The sequence below is a fragment of the Sinohyriopsis cumingii genome, chromosome 13 (assembly GCF_028554795.1).
Source record: "Sinohyriopsis cumingii isolate HCF-2022 chromosome 13, ASM2855479v2, whole genome shotgun sequence".
In the NCBI taxonomy this organism is placed as follows: Eukaryota; Metazoa; Mollusca; class Bivalvia; order Unionida; family Unionidae; genus Sinohyriopsis; species Sinohyriopsis cumingii.
In genome coordinates this window covers 35,186,103-35,211,671 of record NC_142973.1, presented here as the reverse complement: position 1 = coordinate 35,211,671, position 25,569 = coordinate 35,186,103, and the positions used below count along the sequence as shown (strand labels likewise).

The window sequence follows — 25,569 nt, the reverse complement described above, 5'->3', positions numbered from 1 at the left end:
CTGTTTTCCTAGTGCGGTTACTGCTTGTATGAGGTGAAACCAATACTTCCTGTTAGTACTATCCGGTCTTTTGATACACTAATTTTGTAAGTGCGAATAACTTAGTCGGTACGTGTTTCTATAAAAAAAAAATATGTTATCTACAAATTGTATCTAATGTAGCATGGAAGCGATCATTAAAATAATTTTTTCACGTGTTGTGAAGGACAAGTTGACCATACCATATGACACGTTGCATTTGGATCAAACTGTTGTATTCGTTTGTGATATGCCATTAGATCATGAATTTTGCGAAATACAAATTATAGCAGCCCTTGCAGAAATGTAGGCTGGAATTAAAACGTTTCCATAGCTACCATAATCACCTCAATAGAAATGGAGGGAATTTGATTTGTCTAGGAGTACCAGGAGCGAGAGATTATGGAACTTGTAAGTGATAACTGAATATTAACCAACATTTTGATTATTTGATTATTATTAACGTTGATAACAGATGCAGTCGATTACAGTTAAGGAGGAATTATACAGCGATAGCAAGCTTAAAGCCTGGTTTTCTGTTGAATTACCTTAATCTATTTCTAAATCTGCATTGAACTTTTTGTGTTTATATTTATAATCTGTTTTTAAGTACATGCACCCAAACAGATTTTATTCTTTTGCTTTGGTGCATTTCGAGTTATGAAGTTTTATATACCGCCATTGGAGTATATGGTCTTGTGCAGTCCTAAACAAATGTTTTAAATTTTATAGGATCTCATCTTTCATAGCTTTATATATTGTCACGAGAATTTTCACTGAGCATGAATCATATTTGGAATATATCTATAATAATATAACAATAACAGAGATATAACAGAGGGGGAATTCGAAATGTAATGAATCTTATAACCGTTTGCTCCTTGAACTTCTCCACAAAGTTTACGTCATTTGACAGACGCACTAGCCTTCAAAATAATCTACATGCAGTAATATATGTGTGTACCGTAACATAAGTAGATGACAGTGACGTATAAATGTCGGAGACAGAAAACTATTATGTTACTGAGGAAAGAGTTTACTGTAACATTCGGGCGTTCTTAGGGTGTGCGATATCAGAACACTTACTGACGTACGTGACATCAAGACTCGCTTGGATAATGTTTAAAGATGTAATACCCTGTTATATCCTACAGTTTTGACATTGTTCCATCGTTTTAAAATTGGTGCCGAATGCATGAAAGATCGCTCACTTTCTGTGGGCTGTTGTTTACGACAACGAAGTGGCTACGTTGAAGAGGAAGATGACGGTGGTCGATAATGAGTGGAATAAATTTATATTGCTCCAATGCTATGGATATTTAATTTATATTGTGTGTTAACTTTTGTCCATTATTATATGATTATATGATATGCATATTTAATTTGCATTGTGTAATTGACCTTTCTCCATAGCTGAGGGCAGGAGTTGGGCCTACCTGCCTAATGTATTGTTATTTTGTAATCAATATATTACACAAATAATATTTTTCTGGGACTTTTGATAATATTTTAATATCATAAGCACCTGGAGGTAAACATGGTTACAGATATGAGTTCAAAGTCTAAGATTGTTGTTGAAAATTAAAAATGTTATAAAAGCAAGTTGTTTCCGGGATGTGATGGAAACACGACCCTTATCCTTGTTCTGTTATTGTGACTTGGCTTTTGGCATCCATGTTGTTTATTTCAGAATTAAAATCAGTCACTGTCAATCAGCTTATGTTGAGTTTCAGTTAATATTTGAAAGGATTCGTTTATTTATTTAAAATGTTCAGTGAAATTAATATGTGGAAAACAATATTTTTCGGACTTTATCATTATTTGGGAATTATGGTAAACACACCCTTCATACTTGTTCTGTTATTGTGATTTGGCTTTGGTATCCATGTTGTTTATTTCAGAATTAAAATCAGTCACAGTGAATCAGCTTATGTTTCGGTTAATATTTGAGAGGATTTGTTTATTTATTTAAAATATTCACAGGAAATGATATGTGGAAAACAATATTTTCGGACTTCATGACTATTTTGGAATTATGGTAACTTAATTCAAGGATGTTTGGATTATATCATTATCTTACAACAAGCACATCGCCACATTCCAGGATATAGTACATCAGCACATTGAAGATTCGAATTCATTAGAAACACCTCTAACATTCATTTTGAAATCAATGCATTTGGACTTGTGACAGAACTTTATCACTATTTAGGATTCAGTTCACATCACTGTAAATTCTTTTTAAATCTTCGTTTTGTATTCTAGGGAAATTGATTATTTGCTGAAGTTTACAAAACTTGTTGGTGTTCACTTTATTCTGTTACTTAGTTTAAGACCATAGATTCGTAACAATATGCATTAATTTAACAGTTGTTTTAATACATTGAATAATCATTTGAAACTCGGGAAGGATTAAACATGATGGCTTCCGCATTTCTGATAGCTGATAAAAATTTAGCCAAAGGTTAACACATCCTCCATACAGTCCTGATTTATCTCAAAGAGAAAATAAATAATTATCCAAATGAATCCATGATTTTAGCAACTAACATCTGAAACTAGGTAATAGAAAGAAGCACGACTGACAAGTTTTGCAAATCTTAACAAATAATTTAAATCTCTAATCTATGAAATGAAAATTTAAGAGGAACATACAGTATTATTAATTAAATCCAAAGTCGCCTTATAAAGTTCTACACAAGCCCCAAAAGTCGAGTATTTCTAATGAATTCCAGGTCATTGAAGATGTTGATATGCCAACATTCTTGATGTTTCACAATGGCATTATCCAGAATTCCTTTGAATAAATTCACAATAATCCCAGGTTAATATTTTGGTTAAGAGTAAACGACAACTTTGCGATTCCAATGAATAATCTAAACAAATGATGTCCTATTAGGATATACACAAACAAAACATTAAAGACGTATGTGAACTAATATTAAACAAGAATATAGAATATAAGAATAGATTCATTCACTAACTGTCTCACCTTATTTACACTGTATGATTGTATTACGACTCTTTAGTCGCAATACATCCTACCCTACATGACATTTGTCACAATACCCAACGTCGCAATATAATCCACCTGACTGAACCAGCCAGCGGGAAATTATTATAAACTTGTCAACAGGTTCATTATTATGATTAATTTTAAACATTGTCAACACACGTTTATAGCTCATATGCACTCTATAGGGATGGGTCAAAAGTGAAAACAATATATGCATAAAAAAATCTTAATTAAATAGCAATTCAGTGATGACGTATGTACGGTGAGGTATCTTCCATGTTTGTCTTTCTTTACATAGGATGCATAGTCCTAAGAGAGGATTTCCAAGATGTGTGCCACTAAAATAATGTATGTATGTATGTATGTATGTATGTATGTATGTATGCATGCATGCATGCATGCATGCATGCATGCATGCATGCATGTATGTATGTATGTATGTATGTATGTATGTATGTATGTATGGATGTATGTATGTATGGATGGATGGATGGATGTATGGATGGATGGATGGATGGATGTATGGATGGATGGATGGATGGATAGATAGATAGATAAATGTTGTTAAAGATCCAATTGCTTGATGCCTTCATGTGTATATTTATAGACAGATAAGTTAGACAGACACACTCTGTAATGCATGTGATTAATGGATGCCTTCATGTGTATATTTATAGACAGACGAGTTAGACAGACATACTCTGTAATGCACGTGATTAATGGATGCCTTCATGTGTATATTTATAGACAGACATACTCTGTAATGCATGTGATTAATGGATGCCTTCATGTGTATATTTATAGACAGACAAGTTAGACAGACATATTCTGTAATGCATGTGATTAATGGACGCCTTCATGTGTATGTTTATAGACAGACAAGTTAGACAGACACACTCTGTAATGCATGTGATTAATGGATGCCTTCATGCGTATATTTATAGACAGATAAGTTAGACAGACATACTCTGTAATGCGTGTGATTAATGGATGTAAAGACTCTGATTGCTATTAATCTTTCTTGTATATATCAATTTTTCAGGTTCAACCAATGTTTGAGAGGAAGTATAAATTGCACATGGCAAAGACTGTTCACTGGTTCAATGCTAATCTAAGCAGAATACGAGGACTGGACCGTTCTTGTACATGGTTATGAAAATCATATGACAAATCAACATGGGTAACATCCCAAGTCCAATTAAGACTACTACAACAGGTAAGTGAGCACCAAATAACAGTTGAATCTCTTTTATTCCACCTGGTTTGGGACAGAAGAATGGATTACCGAATCGACATGTCATATTTTAGAATCTGTAAAGTGTCATAGATTGGGGCTTGGTCCAGAGGAATCAAAAGTATGGATAATATATGCTCTACTGTAATAATTTAGTATTCACGTTAGCATGTCAGTAGAAAGGTCTCAAGACATTTATTGCTTTTGCCATTATCTGATAACAGTACTTTTATCAAACTTTTTGGAATGGTAGTGATTGAAATACATAGTGCCAAACTGCATATATATTAATTTTTCGAACTATATATGAAACGATAAATGAGTGTATTATTATTATAGAAGTAGACGGAATGCACGTTATTTGGTAGTTAGTTTATGTGAATGGGATCTGCAATGATAAATTACCTGCCCAGACGAATGGCATTCAGTCAGTTGCATTGTCATCATGTAATATTTCGTGTATTGCTATGAATCTAACGCGTGATAGTAGTTTGTGTAATAAAATTCATATTGTTGATATATCATCATCAATATCGTTTATATCATTTGTGCTAATTACTTGCCATCTCAACGTTTTTTCTGCTCTGATTTCTTAACTTTTTAATTTCAAAAGCAATTTTAATAAATACATATATGATCCATTTACAACAATATTTAACATGACAGAATTTTTATGTAGAGATTAAATTAAAACTTGCGGCATAAACTATTTGGGGAAGAGGACCAAAGATATTTTCTTCAATCAAACGTTAGAGCGCATGAATAGATTTCATATTTTTGCAAAAAGAATTAATATGCAATGTAAATAATTTCAGACTTTATATTTTAGTGCATACAATTACGTTCTTAAGATTTCTGCGTTAACAACTTTCATTTAACTTTTCGTAAATGTGGGATGAATGAGAAACTTGATAATGCTGTGTATTATTACAGCAGACCACATCCTCTAAATCGAAAGAGGAAAATATTTTTTTGTTCTTTGTCGACATGGTGTTCATATATTAGTTTGGCCATGAGAACAATCTGGACAAATGCGTAAATATATTTTATCCAAGCATGCTGGTAGCATGTTATAAAACATGTCACATACACACACACACCCGATCCGCCCAGCTGAACCAAACAATGTAGTTGCTAATGAAAACCCCTGCCAAAAAAGAGTTCAGTCTTGGTTTTGCTACTGTAGATTTAAGAACGAATGCTATCGATTTTCGTGTTAAAGCGTATAAAGATCCAAGACAATGTGACTGACAGAAACCAGTTGGTTTCTGCATATCGTTAGTTCTAGACAAGTATTTCGACCCAGGTTTATACATAGCTTAGAATTTTTAAAAAATGATGATTTCATTTCTGTTTAAAAGTTTAAACGCTTAAGTAAATGTGTTGAAATATTCTTTCCCGCTCATTAATGTTCGTTCAAAATTAAGTTCTCGACGACGAAGCAATGTGGACGACTTGCATTTGGATTAAGAAAGAAACCAGTATAGTTGGGACTTGAGGGTCAAAGTTTAAGATCACGTTAAATTTAATGATGCCAGAAATTACTTCTGCAGGGTCAGTTTATTTTTAGACCGTATACATTTGCCAAACCCAGCGGATAAAAGTCACCGTGAGAAAATAGTATGCAGTTTGAGTTAATTATGCACCTCGAAATGCACCAAACTTTGAAGAGATACATCTGATATGGGAAGAAAGCGTACACAGAGTTTGGAGTATATATTTGTCAAGGTTGTATCTTCTTTCAATAAAATTCACAAATGTTTGGCCTTTATTGCAAGCGACAAACCTATAGATAGTAGGGTTAAAAGCTCAGATTCAAGGTTATCGGGATCCATTGGTCAATACTGTCTACAGTCAACCATTTTCTACTTGTCCATGCCGATCGAACTATATAGCCTCAGGGTTGGCGTATTGTATACCATATTCGGTCCTTCTGTTAGAAATTATTTTCAGATGCAATATTTAGTATACATTTAAATTATCTTACATTATTTTTTATTTTTGAAGAAGGACAACATCCAGTACCTAGTAACCCTGCCGTAAACAAGCTGAAATTTCATAATGTTTGTGGACGCAACATTAAACTTCTGGAAGGACAAACAAAAGCTGTGTGGCGGCAAAATGAGAAGGGTTGCATAGATAATGTTGCGTTTACGTGCCAACCAATCAAACCAGGACAGACACTTGAAATTTCTTTTTGGAAGAAGGGCTATGTCAACATTGGTGTAATAGGTACGGACCCAAATTTTGTGGAAGCTTTGGATCATGTGCCAGTGTTTACAGAGATATTGTCAAAAGGCTTTTTGCGTAAAACGTTGAGTTTGACAGATGATGGGTATCAGAGAAATATTCGCTATTCAGACATCGCCGAGCAGCAAGAGAAAGGTCTTGTACGGAGCCTAGATGATTCCTCTGAGGTTTGGGTTTACTTTGAGATTGTACACGGAGATGTGGAAATTAAACTGAATATCTTGTCGGAGGAAAACGAACTGGCATTTCACACTAGACACGGGGAACAAATTGAACTCGATAATAACGGATGTATTGCATATTTGAAGCATGGCTTTCTGTCAGTGGCTAGCATTGTGGAATATCCAGTAACCAGTCAAAAAACGTTTCAGATCTGTGCACATTTTCTACATGATATAAAAGGATTTGTATATTTTCGCTTTGGGATTCTGACCCAACCTCCAGACGAAATAACAAACTTAAATGACCTATCCATGGAGCTGCGTTCAGAGAAGTTAGATGCCAAACCTGCGAAGATTTGGTTTCGAGAGACATTGATACAGAAAAAAAATTACGAAGGTCACTTCTATCTACGCTGGTCTAAAACAGGCGACCTGAGGCACAACATAACAGAAGACAGTAATGAGGAGACAGACATTCCTCAAACAGACCCCACAAAACAAGCATGGCTTTTTCTTGAACTTTTTCAAATGGAGGCTACAGTCCATATTAACGAAACCGTCCAGCCACTTCCTGGTATCATTATATTTTTTTATTCTTTGTATGAAAGTATTCTACATCATTAATGTTGGAATTATTTTCTTTACCCTGGGTTTACATTGCTCAGATTAGAATGCTCTTGTCAATATTCGAATCACCCTAAATGTTTACTTACGTTAAGATGATTACAAAAGTACAAAAATATTAAAAACTCCAAACTCATTTGTCTAGCTTCCTCATGAACTCCATCATCTTTCAAATGTCAGTATTGATACTGCACCAGATAAGCTTATGCTGTATAGGTAAAACTCTCTTAAACTTATACACACACACCACTGCTTATCTTAAAGTATCGATTATGCTAAGTTTATTATACTGATTGTAAATCATTGTTTCATTAATAAAGTGGCAATCCTGTTTCAATACGGATCTCTTTCTCTGCTATATCACTAGATATGGATAACCTCAGCCGGTTCTCCTTCAACTCTTATACATCTATAAATACAGCATATCATGTAGAAGAGTTTATAAAATATAGTTCATTATAGAAGTATACAAGAGCTAATGGTATGGTTTCTCGACCGTGGCTCATAATATGGAAATTGTTAATATCCCCACCCAACTACCACTAATGTGCATATATCTACTTGTACATGCAGCACATATCCTGGCCATGCCTCTGGAGTAGGGGACTTATTCTTTGTTAATACATTAGAGTTTATCAAGATTACCATCAATTAATATATATATATATATATATATATATATATATATATATATATATATATATATATATATATATATATATATATATACTAACTGGATGTGAAAGAGAAACATACATTTACAGTATTTGAAACATTTGACTGTAGATCAGGCCATGCCCACAGTAGGACCGTTTGGAAGTGTGGTGGTATGCGATACTAATCATGATTATTTCTTTATCTCAATTGTGATTACGCTCAATTGTATGTTTACCGCATTTATCACCCATTAAAAAAAATTGGTGTGAATTTCTCTTGATCCTACCATTTCATTCCGCTACCCTCGTGGATCTTTCGCTTTTCAAGAAAACCTCGAATAACAGTGTCACCACTGTTTGATATCTGCTACTTTCTCTCAGAACCGCTTCTCTTGTTGGACTTTATTTTTCAACCATTCAGAAAAAAATGAACGGTATAACGAAACATATTGAAAATGTTAATCCTCTAGCCAGGAACGTGATCTCTGTTATTGCTTACTTTTTACTTTCTCATGATTGTGGCATTAGTGAATGCAAAATTACAATTTACAATCTTTATGCAAATGTGACAGCTTACAATGGAATCTGTGCGTTTTGCCGACTCTTATACGAGAATCAGAATTTTCGCCGCCAAATAAAATTCCTTAGTACATTTCTATTTAAATTATCGCTGTTGTTCAATGTAACAAGCAAATACAAATGAAAGAAATGTTTTGCTTGTATATTACATATTTGATTATCTCCTAAGGACTTGGCAAAGAGAGACAAAATTATGAACAGGTTGCTAATTATAACTACTTTGACAAATAATCTGCCATGTTTGTGAACCTTTTTAAAATGGTTTAGATGGAGATAGGTATGAATGGACAAATAGGCAGACTAAATGAATCACAATAGCTCTGGTCCTGCACTGAGATAATTATGAAGCATATTGTAACTCCTATAATATTATTGCTGCATATTATCAAAGAATATTTCAATATTATGGATACACAAATGACCTTTATTAAATCTCTTACAGACAAGCGCAACATAAATATGCCCGATTCCAGGTATCTGTTGATAACTAAACTGGAAGACACTGTCGATAAAGAAACCCTGACGAAGCGTTTGGAAGTTGCCTTAGGTGGCCGAAGTCAAGTGCAAAAGATTGCCTATGGCAGCAGTTCAGATAAAGTGGTTGCAATATTTACTGAGCCAGTCAGTAAGTATACACGTCGAGTATTCTTTGTTCATTCTTTATTTTCCAATTTAACCTGGGCGGTGTATTAGTGGGAACCTGTGGTGCAATGAAGGGAACTTTGAAATATGTATTATATGTATTATATTCCACTGCGAGTTTTATATATTTAGATTTTTTGGTTCATGTCTAATATTTCAAGAATCTAAACTTTAATAAGCTACCATTCATTTTACACATGGATCCCTGTCTTATGGCTGAAAAGATATTTGTATTGGAATTAATCTCGAATATACGAAATCGAAAAATTCAAAGACATTGTAGAGATTAGAAATGCCTGGCGAACAAGTACATTGGCAACGATTTCTTTATATATAAGGTGCCCAGGTAGCTAAATTTATTCCAAAAGCTTTGACGTCCTGTAATATTGTTAGATTATGGCAAATCTGTTGTAAGATATACCGGCCTTTTGGAGATGCATGCTGACCTATGTGTATATATGAGAGTATATATATTACACATTTGTAAAACAATGAAGCAATTTCAAAACCTTTCCCATGTCTAGTCATATAATTTTTTTAAATCTCCTTAAATCTGAAATAATGCCTTCAAAAACAAATTGTTTACATGTCGCATTTAAATATGAAATCTTTTTAAAAAGAGAATCAAAATGGTAATCTGTTCTTTTGTTACTGAGGTAGAAATAGTATAAATTGCACTGGATGAAGGTCGAAAACGTATTTAATCTCCAAAAACATCGGTCTGTTCTTTGTGTTGATTTGTCTACATTTTGATTAGGCTCGTACGGATTATTTTATCCTGTACGCCTGTTTTACTACATACATATGTGAATACTTATGACCAAGCAACTTTATTTCCCTCTGTAGATCCCAAGTACCTCGAGAATTTATTAAGAAAGAAGTCCCAAGACTATCAGTTTGAAGCAATTAAAGAACCAACCGTTGTACAAGTTCTCGACATCCCACATGGGGAAACAAACTTGCTGACTGTGAAAATGTATTTGACAAACACGAAAAAGTCAGGGGGAACCAAGGCAGCTGATTTTTATAGAAAACCTGATCCTCAAGATGGATTCTGCTTGATGGACCTAAAAAGTCCAGAAGGTACGAAGCGTTGCTTATTCCTACTTACGTTCCAGAAAACACACAAAACACGTGTGTGTGTGTGTGTGTGTGTGTGTGTGTGTGTGTAACTAAATTTATAACGGAATAAATACAAAACTGTTACCTAACGCTTCTAGCTAAGCAAGTTCTGTGGGAGGATCAAATTAATTCACATATCAAACTCTAGTCGCAAAAGTCAAGATGTATTCAGGACTTCAACATGTTTAGATCCAAGGATGAATCTGCGAACAAAGGATAAAACGTGATAAAGAAAGCATAAAGAACTGAAAAGTGGTCTTAAAACAGGTAAGCTACATATCTACATCTAAAGAAATCAAAGAAAGGGTTTACAGTGTCTATCGCACAAGAAACCAAAATGGTTTGACCTAATCCGAGGATAGTCGCAAAAAGGACGCGTGGCGGTATGTCAACACCATCAACAATATTTACTAAAGTAAAATTCGTCCTGAGGTTTCTAAAGTAAATATGTCAGTACAGTGGTGTAGCGGGGTAATGGACCTTACTACTACTACTACTACTACTATTAATAATAATAATAATAATAATAATAATGATAATAATTCATGTAAAGTATTACGGAATATATACATGGTAAGTATTATTGGAAAAAGTGTTGTGCGTAATAAATATACGCCTGTCCACAAGTTGGCTACATTTATATTGACATGGTTAGACCTTTTAATTAGGTTGAAATCTCTATTAGCATCCATTGTAGTAATGAAAGCAACCAAAAGGCCATGAATTATATTGATCATTATTAAAGATGAAATGCGGCAAGTGCAAATATTGATAGACGACGGGCGTAATGTTTATGTGATACCTAAGGGTAACTATACAAGAATGTAAATAAAATTCCAGATCCAAACATTATATTGCAACGTCGACAGAAAACTTATCAGTTTTTGTTAGTTTTGCATATGCTTTTGAATAGTTTCGTTTTTTGTTGTTGTATGACAACGCTGTTTTCTCTCATTTCCCTCTCCCCGTAACCTATCACTTGATGCTCTTCAATATATATGGAATCATGGACATAGTCATCGTTCCTTTCCTCCCGAAATCACCTCTTTGCACTAAATTAACTATCACTATACAATATTTGAAACTCCGAGAAAGTGGCCTCATTTTTAATATTGTCTTTTCGAGGTTACTTGGAAGAGAACAAATTCCTACACATTGTGAGATTGTTCTTTCCTTGTAAAGGAAACAAATGTCTGAAATCTATGGTTTTATTATTCATCCCGTATGTTAATCATCAGTCGCAATATTGGTTTGAGGATGTAACTATTTTCAAAGTAGGTGACTGTGACCTACTTTTCACAATCTAGTGATCGTGTACATTGTTTATGGTTAGGTTAGTTTCTAGAATACTTTGTCATGAAAACAGGCATGTGCATGTATCTCGATGAGTACCACACGACCATGTGCATGTATCTCGATGAGTACCACACGACCATGTGTATGTATCTCGATGAGTACCATACGATCATGTGCATGTATCTCGATGAGTACCGCACGACCATGTGCATGTATCTCGATGAGTAACACACAACCATGTGCATGCATCTCGATGAGTACCACATGACCATGGGCATGTATCTCGATGAGTACCACACAGCCATGTACATGTATCTCGGTGAGTACCACACAACCATGTACATGTATCTCGATGACTACCACACGAACATTTATGAACATTTATTACGTTTAGGAAAGGGTTTGGGGTACTGTTGCTTTTACAATCACGGCGTTATATACGTTTATGTATTCTGAGGAATACTACAACACCTCACCATAGCACATCACAGTGACCTACTTGTTTACATTGATAAGACCAGGTGCACTCTTTGCGTTTATGTGATTTCCAGTGACATTGTTGCTTGTAATATCATGAAAATAATTATTCTTATGCATCCACAGGGGCTCTAAATCTGGGTATCAAACGTTTGTCACAGTGACATACGTTTCATCCTTCACTGATAATGTGAATCTTTTATATTTCGTATTGTTTTCTTTCGCAAGGAAATTCCATTATGATTTATTCCTATGGCGTACTAAACATCTATAGCAACGGTAGGTGTGTGTGTGTGTGTGTGATTTGGATTTTTAACGCAGCTTTAACAATGTTTCAGTCATATCGCTACGATGTCTGCAAAAGTGACAGTTTTATAGTGATGTCCGCAGACATGTAGCATGATTTCCCACCCAGTCACATTATTCTGACACCAGTCCGACCAGTCCTAACACTAACCTCTTAATGCTGAGCGAAAGGCGAGGCAGCTGTTGGTACCATTTTAGTAAGTCTTTGGTATGAATCGGCCGGGGATCTAATCCACGACCTCCCGCATCCGAGGCGGACGCTCTAATCACTAGGCCACCGGAGCGGTCGCAAAGGTCGGTCATGGTGACTTCTTTTAAGGCTTCCGTTACATTATATATTTGTTATGGTATGGTGATCTTCTTTGAAAGTCACAAACCTTAATTCTGACTTGAAGAACACCACATAACGATCCACACAAATTCACTATTCATTTTATATTTTAGTGTTTCTCTACGCCTTTGATATTTAGGTGAAGTTCTTGGAACATATTTCGTGGATAACTTTCAGACAGAATATGAGTATAAACACTCCAACGGCATATCGAATAAAAATATGATATCTAAATAAATATCTGATGGCAACCTTCTCTGTTTTCTGACAGCTTCATTTTTATTTATTTATTTATTTATTTATTTATCAATTATTATTATTATTATTATTATTATTATTATTGAAAGCATTACTGGTAAATTGGTTTATATAATGTATTTCATAGCTATGCAGGGAAAAGACGCAACTGTTTGAACCGAGCGTATTTTTCAGACAAGTTAACACCTTGTTATCCATAATAAAGAAGACACTAAAGGTGTTTGTGTATATCACAAGAAATACTATAGCGCCGTGTCGTCATCTACAGTGTCAATGAATGTAACACAAATGCAAGCGCAGTCACGGATGAAAATAATCTCTACTCCGACTTTGTATGTTCATACACTAAAGAGTTTGAAATGAGACTAGCAGCTGGATATTTAAAACAATTCTCTCGGAATATCTATTGCATTATCTAAAGACCTGAGACACGAGACCAGGAGAAGAAAAAAAAAACAATCTTACCAGACACTTAAAAACTTCAACCTTCTTGTCTGAATTTAGACCGAATGGATATAAGGAATTCGAAAGTTGGTAATCATAATTTCTGTTCGACCTTTTACATTAATATGAAGCGGAAGAGAATTTGACTGAGATATAACTGTTCAGGTCAACACTTTCTCGAAATCCTCTCATAATCTTTAGTTCGCATACTTTGCGTCATGCCACGGGTTCTGTCATATCCTTTGAGATGCAGGCTTTTTCATTCCTTTGTTTTGAGTCGTTTGTCAGTGATTATGGAATTGCGTTGTCATATACGCATATAACCGAGAGCTTTCAGCGACAACATTGTAGCATCCTACACATTTTGACAAATTCAACTGTTTCTATTACATTTATAAGCCACATCTTTCAATGAACAGCATTTCATTCTTAAAGAATGTTAAGTATGTGCATGTGTCTAACCCACTTTGAGTTAAGAAGGGATGTCGAAATAATTTATACTAGATTCTTCTTTAAATCTTGCTTTGCCACGTTTTGCAGGCATACCCTGTCATTTTCCTAAAGAACGACATTTCTCAAAGATCTGGTTTGCAAAGACTGTTGACTGCAATTTAATGTGTGAGGTCTCCGTTGGGAAAAATAATGAAATCAACATCTAGCTATCATATTCTCAATATTTGTATACATGAAAATACAACGAAATCACTCCAAGGCACGAACTTACATGCAAATTATAAGTTAAGATCACAAAGGCTGCAAGACTCTAAACCAGACAAAATGTTTCGATTACACAAATGGAGTTTTCGACTTATGATATTCTTAAGAAAAAATGGTATATTAAGTAAACACAGAAAAGTATAAATTCTCAAATGTATGCAACAAAGTGTTGAATATGTGTTTACGTTTAGCTACTCATTTAGAAATAATGCTTCTTTTTAAATTACAGTTGTCAAAAGAGTTTGTGAAAGAGAACACTACGTAATAGGAGGTAAGAAGACTTGTATTATACCATATTACGACCATTTGAGTGTTGCAGTAAATTTTGGAGATAGCCCAAATGATCGAAGATCAGATAAATTAGTACTGAAAGGGATTGATGAGGAAAAGTTGAGGTTCATCCTTGAGAAGATGAAGAAAGAATTCCAAGATTTCATGAAAAGTCATCACATTGAACTAGTAGATCAAAGTCAAAATTCATTGACATTCTGTCCAGAAGCTGTTGAAGATGCTGCTGCAGTAATTGGGACTGAATGGAAGACAAGCGTAGAGGAAATATTCAGAGAGATGTTTCTTCAGCTATGTGTGGAAAAACTAGAAATAAAGGACGAAAGAAAATGGTTACATCTTCAGGAGAAGATAGAGGAAATCGGCAGAAATATCACGGCAGTAACTTTGTACAAGGATATATGCCATCAAACCTTTACATTGGTGTCCAGGAGGTCAGACGAGACCTCACTCAAACGTTTGAAAAGTATAATTGAATCTGAAGAACCACCAGAGGAGCCCGTGATTGACATTGTTGATGGATTCAGTTCGATGAAATTGAGAGCGTTTGAAGCAATTGGATTCAAGAATGACGTGGAATCTAAGACTAGGGTTGAACTAAACATTCATGTAAATAATGGTAAGATCGAAATAAGAGGCTTAAAGAAAAACAATCATGAAGCTAAGATTGAAATTGTTAAGAAATTAGGATCACTGCAACAAAATTCATGCCTTCCGCCCAATGAGGATTATATTGAAATACTTAAATCTCCTCAGCTGATAGAGCAATCTAACCGGGAAATAGAGAAGAACAAACTTCGAGGCACTTGGGGAATCACTTCGGATGGTGGTAATCAAAACGTTGTTGTTTGCTACGAATTTAATGAGAAAGATACTTTCAAAAAGATAACAACTTTGATATTCGGACTTCTTGAGACAGATATCATTGTCATTGACGGTGAAATGGAACATAAAATCTTGAACGATTTAAGTACTAAAATCAGAGATATCGAGAATTCTCTGGAGCCTTTCGCGAAAGTTACGATTCTGGAGAACCCAGGAAAATATATCAGAATCACATGTAGAAAAGACTTGATTGCACAATGTAGACAACCTTTACAAGACTTCATAAATGTCCACGTCATCTGCACCTGTGGAGTTTCCATCAAGGCTGCAATAGCAGATTACATGCACGATGAAATGAAGTCACAGATTGAACAAGCCTTTTTAGTTGCTTGTGGACACTCTCCGGTCTGGACCTTCAAGGACAGCAAGTTCTACGTAACCGGCAATCAGATTGTTCGTTCGAAGTGCTCGGAAGTTCTGTACATGCTAGCCTCTAAGATTATAGTCAAATGGAGGTGTATCGTGCATAAAGGAATACAAAAATATTTCACGATTGGTGCAGGTAGGAACATGGAGTCAGAGGTAACTAATTGTCATTTGAAGATACTTAGACAAGATGAGTTTCAAAAGCAGAAGATTCGTGCAGTAACGCTGACCGAAGAAGGCCAAGCCCTGTGCATGGGAGTTATTGACTTGTATAAGCAGCCTGTGGATGGAATAGTGAATGTGATAAATGAAGACTTTCAACATTTTAAAAAAGGTAAGTTGTGCTCGATCAAACAAGTAATTATAATCAGAGATGAAGGATGATGCAACCTAACCCAAGGATCAGGATTCCGAAGGCTTTGTCCAATAAATAAGTTCTCCCACCAACCTAAGAACATAAATAAGATTTTACAGCACTCAATCTCAGTGTCAAAAGGTGTATCGCATATGATCTCTGACGCTGAAAGTATGTATGACTCGAGTGCAGAAGTTAGAACAATGCAATAATTTCAACTAAGAAATGAAAACCATTTTATAAGAAACAGCTGAAAGAGACTAATACTATGTCTTTAACTATTTTTATACATCGAATATATTTGCACACAGAGTATACAGGCAAGAGACTGCTCTGATGTTTAACACGGCTTTGGAATACATTGTATATTGTATCCTACTGATCTTAAAATGTTATCATCTGAATGTTTTTCACGACAGTCTGATATTTCTTTGACATAGGTTATACGTATTTAAGAACTGTCCTTATACTGTATAGACGAATTTTATATTCTGGTAATTGTTATTGGGGACATATTGATACATAGGATTGTTTTTTGAGGAGGTATACCATATCAGGTCTGCAATGTATTTTCAGTAATTTAACAGGTGAATCACTCGAAGATCACGATCATAGTGTACAGCCTTAAAGATGGACTTTTTTCTTCCCATCTGTTGCGTGATCTAGTCGAAAAGAGGTTTAGTACTTACGCTCCTTGAGACTTAACTTTAACGACCACACGATCAATTGACTACGATGGTAAATCCTACATTTTTAGCTGTTCAGTCTAGCGGACAACCAATCAAATTTTGACATTCCTGTGGACAACTATATATTTTGTATTTTACATGCATACTCTTAAAAATGACAGTAATTTTAACAAGGTGCAAAATAATGGCCATCTTAAATACCATGTAGAATATGCTGTTTTCAAACATTTACGGAATGGATAGTATTAACCATACTGAAATAATTTGACATGACACGTGGACGAATATAAGCCATGCATAAAACAAGGACACCATTATCATGAGTTTTAATCATATATTACTACATATGAAACGTTTGTACACGATCAATCAGTTCTATGTTTTATAAATTACATGCATGATGCAAACATCTCTTGTGATCTATTCACTGACAACCCTAATGCTAGATTAGGGAGACATATGAAACGTATGGATTATAAAAGATTTTTATCCTTGTAATCCACAGAAGGCAAGCTTTATACAGAAAGCAAAAACCATATTTTACAACTGATGCAAATAAAATGTAAGCTCATATTATATCTATCAAATAAATAAATAAATAAATAAATAAATATATATATATATATATATATATATATATATATATATATATATATATATATATATATATATATATATATATATATATAACAAGCTGAGATGTACACATCGTTTAAAGTTATTTGTTACATACATACATACATACATACATACATACATACGTACGTACGTACGTACATACATACATACATACATACATGCATACAGGCATACATAGTAATCAAATAAAACATATAATGAAATTATATTCTTATGTGATTTCATTTCGTGTCTTCAGAGACAAAGTCAGGGAGGGTTATTGTGGTCGTGGCATCGCCACTCAGGAGGAACATTTTATGCAGCATATTTGCATTTTATGTTTTGATGAAGCACATTGCATTAACCAATGATAAGACTATCAAACATTAAGTTATGAATATCTTGCTTGTGTGTGTGTGTGTGTGTGTGTGTGTGTGTGTGTGTGTGTGAATTGGAATTTATTTTAACGTAGATTTTTAAAAAATTCAGTCATATCGCTGCGATATCTGCAGTGTGTCAGTTTATCCCACCCAGTCACATCATTCTGACACCATGCCGACCAGTCCTAAGACTAACCTCTTAATGCTGAGCGCCAAGCGAGTCAACTGTTTGCACCATTTCTATAAGTTTTTGGTGTCACTCGACCGGGGTTCGAATCCGATACCTACCGCATCCGAGGCGGAGGATTTAACCACTAGGCCACCTAAGTAGTCTGATTTTCTTTGTACTGCTTTGTTCCATGCATAAGATTTAACTATGGACAACACAAGCAACATCCACAACAACAAAAAAGCAACAAAAATAATTACTGCTAGTAAGAGCAGAAGTATAATTATATTTTAATGTATCATTCACATATAATTATCCGCAACACAATTGCAATTCATTCAGGGGCCTTTACCTAAAGCCATATTACAGTAAATTGGCAGAGCTGATTAGTCTCTTTTTAAATATTCCGTCGTTGTTTTATCAATGCAACTGCCAGAGCCTAAAGTAACGAAATGTTTGGCATTAATTTTGACTCATCCAAAGACGCCCACAGATTTTCCAAAATTCCTGATAGGTACTCTTTTATTACAAGTTTTATACGTCTAATACACATTAATATTAACCTGTAATATTTTTTTTCTTCATTTTTTTAAAATTTCTTTTATGATGCTAATGAATGTGATTTAAACTTGAATACGATGATATGATGTAGACATATTTGCGTATTATTTCCAGATAAAATGTTGTTTAAGAATTTTATTTTATTTTATTTAGTCTTACCCATGCAATTTTTTTTTGGGGGGGGTGTGTGTTCAGTATCTCAAGTTGCTGAAATACATACATACATACATACATACATACATACATACATACACACGTACAACTATTGCCTATACAGAAATATCACTTGCTCTCGACGACCACTAGTACTTCGCAATATATATATATATATATATATATATATATATATATATATATATATATATATATATATATATATATATATATATATATATATATATCAGGATGAAACACTCTCCAAGTGTGTATAGTCAGCAACGAAGATGCATATCAACATGTTTATTAAACTTTCATTATTGTTAAAGGAAAGCACATTACAGCTTTTATTCTAGCCAGACTACAATAAAGAACATATATGTGTATGTTTATATTTAATTGTCAATTCATTCAAAACATTTGCAATTCATTTTCATATTTAAAGAAAGAGTTTTTGCATGTTTTAGAAATAATGTATGTCCCTGAACATTTGAACATGATTTTGAATTAAATCCCAAATAATCTGAATGTTCTATCACAGTTCCGAAAGCATAGAAATTGTTTTCGGAATTAATTCAAAAAGGCTTGTATATCCTGATGTATGTACCACAATGATATAATCCAAAATGAATCCGAGGCAGTTCTCAATCATTCCAAACTAGAGTTTTAATCCAAAACGGCACTTTGTAATTAAAACGATTGAAATAAATAATTATTCATATCTCATTAATATCTTAACACAATCATGCACTCCAAATATAGATTGCTAAAGACTGATATGAAATATCAATGAAAAATGTGTTATCAAACACATATGTATGTATGTATGTATGTATGTATGTATGTATGTATGTATGTATGTATGTGTCAGTGTCTTTCCCTCACAATCAGTAGTGGCTGTGGGTTTAAATCCTGTTTAAACCACTGTGTACCTACAATCACTGTTTGTCTTAGGACTAGTCACTTTACTATTATTGCACTGAATAATTTTTCATGTGTTGGTTTATTCTTGAACTCTATTCAAGCCAGTAAACATTAAAAATCCGTATATTTGTACTTAATATGTTAGTCTCACAGGAAGCGTCAGTGGATGCAGATTGATATCCGCCGCAGAGTGGTGGAACAGCAATTTAATGTGATCGTCCTTGCACTAAATATTGTGTCCTGTACAATCTACAAGATTTCATCTATCCATCTATAGCACTGGTCAACAGTGAAATCATTACTGACTTGAAAAGGCCCTAATCTGTAGTATTTTGGTGTGCCGAACACGAATATAACCGTGAAAAATTTGTATTGGCTCTCGTTTTGAAGATATTCATATACCTCATTTTCTATGTTTCACTGTGTAAATTTCTCCAGTAGGACTGCAGCAACATCCGGAATAATGATGTAACATTGCATAATACCATCATGCTCACATCATCCACAGTTGATTGCATCATTTTCTGATGCAATGCAATACTAATGCCATGCGGCTGCTGAAGTAAGTTGACGTCAGCAGTGTACTATACATGTGTAGGCCTATTATACTAATGCCAGGCGGCTGCTGAAGCTGACGTAAGCAGTGTACTATATAAAGCCCAATCAGATAGGTTCAGCATTTAAAATATTTTAGACGTTGTGCGAGACAGTTCAGGCTACTGTTACATAAAACTTATTATTTTATCCATTTACGTACAATAAAGAACAGTAATGCCTCGAAAGTGTGTTAATACCGCGGACAATTTTTGCTATATTTGTGGGGAAGTGACATTTGCCAACCAGAAGAAAAGTATCAATTCTCAAGTGAAGAAGGCATATCATCTTTACTTCGGATGCAAGGTTGGTGACCAAGACAAGCCTTGGGCTCCGCATATATGCTGTGCTACATGTACAACACAGCTTTCACAGTGGTTGAATTGCAAAAGGTCATCAATGCCGTTTGCAGTCCCAATGGTGTGGAGAGAGCCAAGCAACCACCTAAATGACTGTTACTTCTGCTTGGTTCCTCCTCTTTCCGGCGGAATAACGAAGCGAACGAAGTCGAGAATAGTCTACCCAAACATTCCGTCTGCATTGAGACCAGTTCCACATGGTGAGGGACTTCCTATTCCAGAACCTCCAGCAGAATATTCTCTTGATTCATCTGACGAAGACAAAGGTGAGTCGACCTGTTCTTCTCCTGGTCCATCAGCATGCAGTGATCCAGATTTTCACTGTGGTGCATCATCAACCCCACACAGAATAACACAGGAAGAACTAAATGACCTGATTCGTGATTTGGACTTATCAAAGAACAAGGCAGAATTGCTAGGATCAAGACTCCAACAATGGAATCTTCTAGAAGAAGATGTCACAATTACTGCATATCGAAAGCGCCACCAGCAATTGGAGCCTTTCTTCAGAAAGGAAAGTAATCTGATATTCTGTTCCGATATTGAGGGCCTCATGAATGCTTTAAAAATCACTCATGACCCACAAGAATGGAGACTATTTGTGGACTCTTCGAAACTGAGTCTCAAGGCTGTGCTTTTGCACAATGGAAACATTCTTCCATCTATTCCAGTAGCGTATGCTGTCCACATGAAAGAGACATACGATAACTTAAGGCAGCTACTGAATTCCATTGAGTATAACAAGTACAGCTGGCACCTCTGTGGTGATTTGAAGGTAGTTGCCCTTTTAATGGGACTGCAGCAAGGATATACAAAATACATGTGTTTCTTATGCGAGTGGGATAGCCGAGCAAGGGAAATGCACTACATGAGGAAGGAATGGACTCACAGGCAGAATGTAGCCATTGGAGAGAAGAATATCCAACACCCAGCTCTGGTTGAGGCTCAGAAAATCTTGCTACCACCCCTTCACATCAAACTAGGTTTGATGAAGAACTTCGTGAAAGCCATTGACCGGACTTTGCCAGCATTCCGATACCTGCATGAAAAATTCCCTCGACTCAGCGAAGCAAAGATTAAAGAGGGAGTTTTTGTGGGTCCTCAGATTCGAGAGCTTTTCAAAGATGACCGGTTCAACAACTTGCTGGAAGGTGACGCGAAACAAGCATGGAATGCTTTTCGCCTAGTTTCTACAAACTTCCTCGGAAATGTTAGGGCAGAAAACTATAAGGAACTAGTAGAAGACATGTTGATGAAGTATAAGAAACTTGGCTGCAATATGTCTCTAAAGATTCACTTCCTTCATTCCCATTTGGATTTCTTTCCTAGCAACTGTGGTATTGTTAGTGATGAACACGGCGAACGTTTTCATCAAGATATCGCAACAATGGAACAAAGATACCAGGGAAAATGGTCCACTACAATGCTGGCTGACTACTGCTGGACACTCCTCAGAGATGCTCCCGAACAGCTGTACAAGAGACAGGCGAAGAAATCTAAGATGTAGTCAATGACTTGATTTTTTATAGGTAGGCTATTACAGTTGACCTTTTACTATTGGAATGCATTTCGTTATGTAAACATTAATTTCTTGCAGATTACAAAAAAACTAGAGCCAATTTTGCAATTTGACTGTCATATTCGTGTTCAGCACATAAAAATTGATAAGAATTGACTAATTTTATTTCAGTAACATGACTTTTGTAAAAATTTGTTGTCCAGTGTAGTCTGGAGGCTAGGGTTTCTTTGTTTTCTAGCTTGTCATGTCGGGATCAGTATATATGATATCTATGTGACAGGCAAAACCAGTGAATCTTCTGTTGATTTAACGTTTTTTCAGGATTCCACCACCCTCCTTTAAAGACATTATTAAATTGCCAAGTATAAATAATCGCCCGTCCGTATATCATAGTTCTATTCGCTTTGCATAAATTTTCAAATGCGTTGTCGAATCCTTGTCCGAAAAGCATCGATGTCATGAAACTCTGTTGCAATAATATAGTTAGGGAATGCATCCTTCTCAGGGAGCATTTTAAAACAGTCATGCTGCAAGGGAATATTTACACGATCCTGAATTTCGTTTCGTCTCCTAACCTCATTCCTGCTACGCAAGAACGTTTCAGTACATGCTATTTATTCTTGTCAAATCTTTATCCAGCACCAGATTTATTAGTACCATCTGACTTTGTCTTTCAATGGTTCTAGTGCCAGGTTACCGCCAGCTGCATTTTCATACTCCTTTTTGTAAAACTCCATCCACAAGTCCGTCTCTGTGTTATGGACCTGCCCTCCTCTGGTATTAACAATTTTACTCCACCACAACTTATGATACACAATCTGAGGCAACCCCAGTGATGTTCATTAAAAGTTGATGGCCATAAATGAAATATTTGTGGTTTAAGTCTTCATTGGATGTCACGACGCGAATAGCTGATCATCCTCTCAACATTTCCCTCCATAATGCAACATGATGCACAGTCTCTCTAAATCCTTTACATTATAGGGTTTTTGAGTATTCGAAGATAGGATCAGTTCTAGCTGTTGAGACATCATTGCTAAATCTTCTCTTAAGGTCTTGTGAATATAAACACTCAATGTCCAATATATTATTAGATGCCAAAGCCAGACAATCAGGATGGAACCAATTTTCTCTGTTGTGAGTAATGTTGCTGCAACAAATCATGTCATATACCTCTGTCTCATTACACACAGAATATTGTTGTTTTTTTTCTTTTTGGGGGGAGGGAGGATGGGGATGGTGGAACCTATAGTACTATGGTACAGTGGTACAGCGGATGATAAGGACGGTCAATAACTTTGCGGGTAATTTTTCGAAACAGACTCCACAGGACTTTCTCATATTTTTTTAAAGGAATGTTCAGATCCCGGATAATGGCCTCAGCAGTGGCGACAACATATGTTTCTTTGGTAAACTTTAAAAGATCTACGGCATGGTTAAAGTTTTGCGTGATCTGACCTTATGGTCTATGTATCTGTTATGGAACTAGTACACTGTTTCAACATCACGGACACTTCTAGGACTGTATAACGTTTTAATGTCCTGTCTTAAGAAATCTTATGTTCGAGTTTAAAAGTTACAATGACAGTTATAACATTTATTTTTCAAATTATTATACTGCAAAATAATACACAGGTATTGTATTCCTATTCCATTTTATCGATAGATTTATATATGAGACTTTCCTTAGCATTTTCTACGAAACCCATTTCCAAACCATGATATCCACATAGTTCGGTCCAAATAAATCTGTTCTAAAACAATTCAAACCTCCGCATTGGCCGCCTCTATAAAACCGAAACAACTTTGGTCCACGCAGCCAGCTATGTATATACGTTTTACTGTAGTTGTATTGTACATATGCTGGAAAAATAAGGTCTTAAAGTTATATAATATCAATTTCTTATATATTGTTTTAGGAATCAACCATCTTTATGAACACATCATAAACCTTTGAAGATATGTGTCATAAATAATTCAACATTTGATGTATGTTGTTTGCAATATTTTTTATATGGATTTTAGTAACTTTGTGCTTTCAGGCTGATATGACCTTATATTTCCATATCAAATTTTGAAGCAGATTCGTCAAAATTGTTAAACTGTTGATAATAAAACAACTTAAGAAATTAAACGTGATGCAAATTCAGTGTCGGAGTTGGAAGGTGTAAAGGCAATTTAGATTTAAGTGTTGTTGACATTAAACATATTTAAATATCAGAGAAAATGTAACTTATCGCACATTACGAAAACAGATTAGCAGGATTTAACCTGAACATGGCAAAAAACGATTTATTTGTTCAGTTTTTCACAACTGAGAATTTTGATAATAAATCTTAAAAAGGTACTTGATCAGAGTTTTATTTTATTCCTATAAAAATGAAAAAAAAAGCATTATCAACATTGTTAGGTTATGAACTAACAATGAAAGAAGATTATATTAATATAGTTGAACTGGTCATTGAACATGACACTGAGTACCACTTGGAACACCATATCAATCAAATTGTTATTTGTCTTACTGCAAGAAACACTGCATATAATAATAAAAACTCCATTGCATGCATGTATTTATGTATGTATGTACGTATGAACATATGTATGTATGTATGTATGTATGTATGTATGTATGAATGTATGTTATTTAAATTATTTACGCTGTATCATTCAGAAAATCCATACAGTGAGTATCAGTATTGATAAAACTGATATGCTGACAATATATATATATGGAGAGAGATGTGGGGTTTGGAGCGACTTACCATAAAATTATTTTATATTGTTGATCCTATGATTCTCTTTTGGCCGATTAATCGATCAAGAAAGACCAAACAACGCCGTGAGAAGAAGGAAAAAAAAACTGAAGGAGAGCGGCTTTCGAACAGTTAATATTTCACAATATATATATATATATATATATATATATATATATATATATATATATATATATATATATATATATATATATATATATATATATATATATATATATATATATATATATATATATATATTTTTAATATAATAATAACAATAATATATATTTTACAACATTACTATAGGTTTAAAAAGGACAACAGAAAAATCTCGAAAAAACACAAAAACAAAACAAAAGAATATTTAAATGATATGATGTGTGTGCAGATTTACCGTACAGGGTATTGTACTTTTGTATCAATGGTATTGTAAACAATGTAGACTGATCCAATTTAAATTGTACAAGTTCGTTTAAATTGAACTTGGGGTAAGTTCATGTACAAGAATTTTCATCCAGCGCAAATTCTTTTCTTTCGCATTCCACAGATTTCCGCGCATCGTGTCAATTCTTCACGAGAGAGAGAGAGAGCAGAAGGGGTTTTGATGCAATTGTGTATCATGTTTAATTCGTTCAGGAAACAGGGATTATTAACAGTTATTCTCCATATTTTAACGCTGATCTAGAGAGTAATGGATCAATAACATAATGCTGAAATCATATTCATGCGCAATTGGAAATCACACTTTCATATACCATCAGTAATGGTATATAACATTCCTTAATTCTAAGTAAAGTGCCCATTTGGGCCTGTCGAGAA

The 25,569-nt window shown here is 34.7% G+C and overlaps 1 protein-coding gene across 2 annotated transcripts in view; it reads left to right on the top strand.

Moving 5' to 3' along the window:
• The first annotated feature begins 4,077 nt into the window (after window positions 1-4,077).
• LOC149785195 (protein mono-ADP-ribosyltransferase PARP14-like) overlaps window positions 4,078-25,569 on the top strand; it is a 62,285-nt gene continuing 40,793 nt past the window's right edge. For both annotated transcript variants that reach the window (XM_089978997.1, XM_089978998.1), the window contains exons 1-5: window positions 4,078-4,250; window positions 6,276-7,253; window positions 8,981-9,163; window positions 10,027-10,263; window positions 14,361-16,004. In XM_089978997.1, the coding sequence (XP_089835123.1) occupies window positions 4,211-4,250; window positions 6,276-7,253; window positions 8,981-9,163; window positions 10,027-10,263; window positions 14,361-16,004 (3,082 nt within the window). In that variant the 5' untranslated portion in view covers window positions 4,078-4,210. The remainder of the gene's footprint in view (window positions 4,251-6,275; window positions 7,254-8,980; window positions 9,164-10,026; window positions 10,264-14,360; window positions 16,005-25,569) is intronic.